This window comes from Anneissia japonica, unplaced genomic scaffold (assembly GCF_011630105.1).
Source record: "Anneissia japonica isolate Jap-2015-1 unplaced genomic scaffold, ASM1163010v1 scaffold287720_len810639_cov167, whole genome shotgun sequence".
Taxonomy (NCBI): Eukaryota; Metazoa; Echinodermata; class Crinoidea; order Comatulida; family Comatulidae; genus Anneissia; species Anneissia japonica.
The window spans coordinates 823476-825844 of record NW_022736945.1 but is presented as its reverse complement, the minus strand read 5'-3'; the positions used below and the strand labels follow the sequence as shown (position 1 = coordinate 825844).

Below are 2369 nucleotides of genomic sequence, written 5' to 3'. Positions count from 1 at the left end.
ATATATATATATATATATATACATAATGGCATTTAAGCGTGCATATTGTTTAAAATAACAGATGACGAACCACCAATACCAACCTGCCCTGATAACCAAGTGCATCAGCTTTCAGTAGGGGAATCTACCATCGCAATAAATTGGACCGAGGCGACAGCAACAGATAATGTTCAGTTGTTGAATATAGAGTTGATATCGTTGATCGAACCGGCAAACTACGGGACTGGTACTTATGAAGTTATGTTTGAAGCAACAGATGTTTATGGTCTCACAGCGACTTGCTCATTCTCAATTACTATTGAAGGTAAAAACAATGTCTATTTAATATGCCTACACACAGAGTTCAGTGTAATAAATATTCACCTACAGTATATCACAATGCCTACATTTTGGTGCTTTTAACATTCGTTATTCCAATTAATTTTTATTCTTGTACTGTAATAATAGAATTAACATGAAATAAAAATACATGTTTGTTGATAGACCATTCCGCTGAATATTGATACAGTTGTTCCTCAAAACAACAGCGTATGCTTACGTAAACGGGTGAGTTTTGTAATGGGAGACAATGCGTGTGTTTGTTAGACAAGCGCATAATAATGGCTCTGTTCTAATTGGTCAGTTGTTAAGGCGAAACTTTTTTAATACCTTGTTTAGCGAACCTGCTGCCTACCAATAATGATGATTTCGAATAAAAATAAAAGGATTTTTTATATTTTTATAACGCTCACCGCTGCATTGAAATCTCCAAAAATAATTTGTGTATATTTCTTCCTAATTATGACACTTTGTGCATTCACCAATAAAATTTTATTTTTATTTTCTCCTTTTGGAAAAACTTTCCGCCTTTCTCTAACGATCTTTAAAAAAAAAAAAGTTCGCGAAACAAAGTATAAAAAAGTCTCGCCTAAGTTTTATTGACACTATCCAGAGAGGTCTATTGAAGTAAAAATCTAATATTATCAAAGAGCTTAAATAGCAGAAGAATGAGCTGTTCCGCGTATTTGCATTAAAAACGATGGAACATCCGCCCTCATGCGGTTGCAGTAAAATTTGAACATTTTACTAAGTGGAGAAACTACAGGAAACAAACGAACCAGAGCGGCGCCTTTATTATTACTATATAGCGCCGCCGCGCGGATGCAGTACAATTTTTCTCCGTGTACCCACAATGCATTTCGACCGGATGTTCCACTATTTTGCGAAGCTGCTCTATCTTCTGCTATTTATTATCTTTGATATTATGTTAAAGCCTTTGATCAAGGTAATTCAACAGAAGGACGCACATCTCCGCTCTCGAACATAGCGCGTGCGTACAGTCCTTTGATCTTTACTGTGGCATCGACAATCCGATACTAGTTGCGAGTACAGCCATCAATTATTAGTCTATGCGTGCCATATGTTTTATGGTGTTAGTTACTATTTTACTAATTTTGGGTACTTCGCAATGTCTGTTACATCTGATATCTTTTGACCGCGAGCTTGTTAAATGCTTCTATAAAATGCAATTTGATTTGTGAAAATTGACCAAAAAAATGAAAAGTTATAGCAATTGAAATTTATGAATTTTATAAAATGTTCATGTTCTTATGTAACATTAAACTGTCATGTTGACAATGTTGGACTAAGATGCACAAAACGAACATTTGAGTAGATACAGAACATTTATTAATTTTTTCTGCGAAGTGAGTCTCATGAATGACAATACACCACAATATCGGTAAAATTAATGTTGAAATGAATATAATTTCAGTCCAATGTTAGTGCAAAATATCATTAGGCCTTTGTAATCAACGCACGACGCACGATTATCCTGGCAACTAACACGCGCATGGGTAATTCCTCACATACGTACGCTGACGGTTTATGGTCTGGTTGCTATGGTTTTTGCGAATGTCGATGCAAGAGTTATAACCTTTGATGTCCCAAAATGTGCGTCCTTTTGTTGAATTGCCTTGCTTTGATATACAACAGACGTTTTCTATTCTGTTTGTTAGACTCGGTGTGTCCTAACACTTTCCGTCGATGTCCTGTAACAAACGGAGAATGTATTTCTCTACATCAATTCTGTGATAAAAAGATGGACTGTCCCGACTGGTCAGATGAAAACGAAATTTCATGTGGTAAATTAAAGTGAACAATATTGATATAGGCCTATACAGGAATTATAAATGCTATCCTTTAAAAGCACATGTGTTGCATATACTCATGTAATAATGAGAGTAGCGTGTGCTGCATACTGAAAATTTGGTAGTGATAATATTCATCAATCTTTCAACTAAGTCAAAGTGTCTTTTAGTAATTTTATATATATATATATATATATATATATATATATATATATATATATATGTAGTATATTGAGTACA

At 34.4% G+C, this 2369-nt stretch overlaps 1 protein-coding gene across 1 annotated transcript in view; it reads left to right on the top strand.

The window, feature by feature from the left end:
* Nucleotides 1–2369, top strand: part of LOC117117010 — a 14331-nt gene that overhangs the window by 3267 nt on the left and 8695 nt on the right. The window contains exons 2-3 of the mRNA XM_033261181.1: nt 62–304; nt 1998–2123. Of these exons, the coding sequence (XP_033117072.1) occupies nt 62–304; nt 1998–2123 (369 nt within the window). The remainder of the gene's footprint in view (nt 1–61; nt 305–1997; nt 2124–2369) is intronic.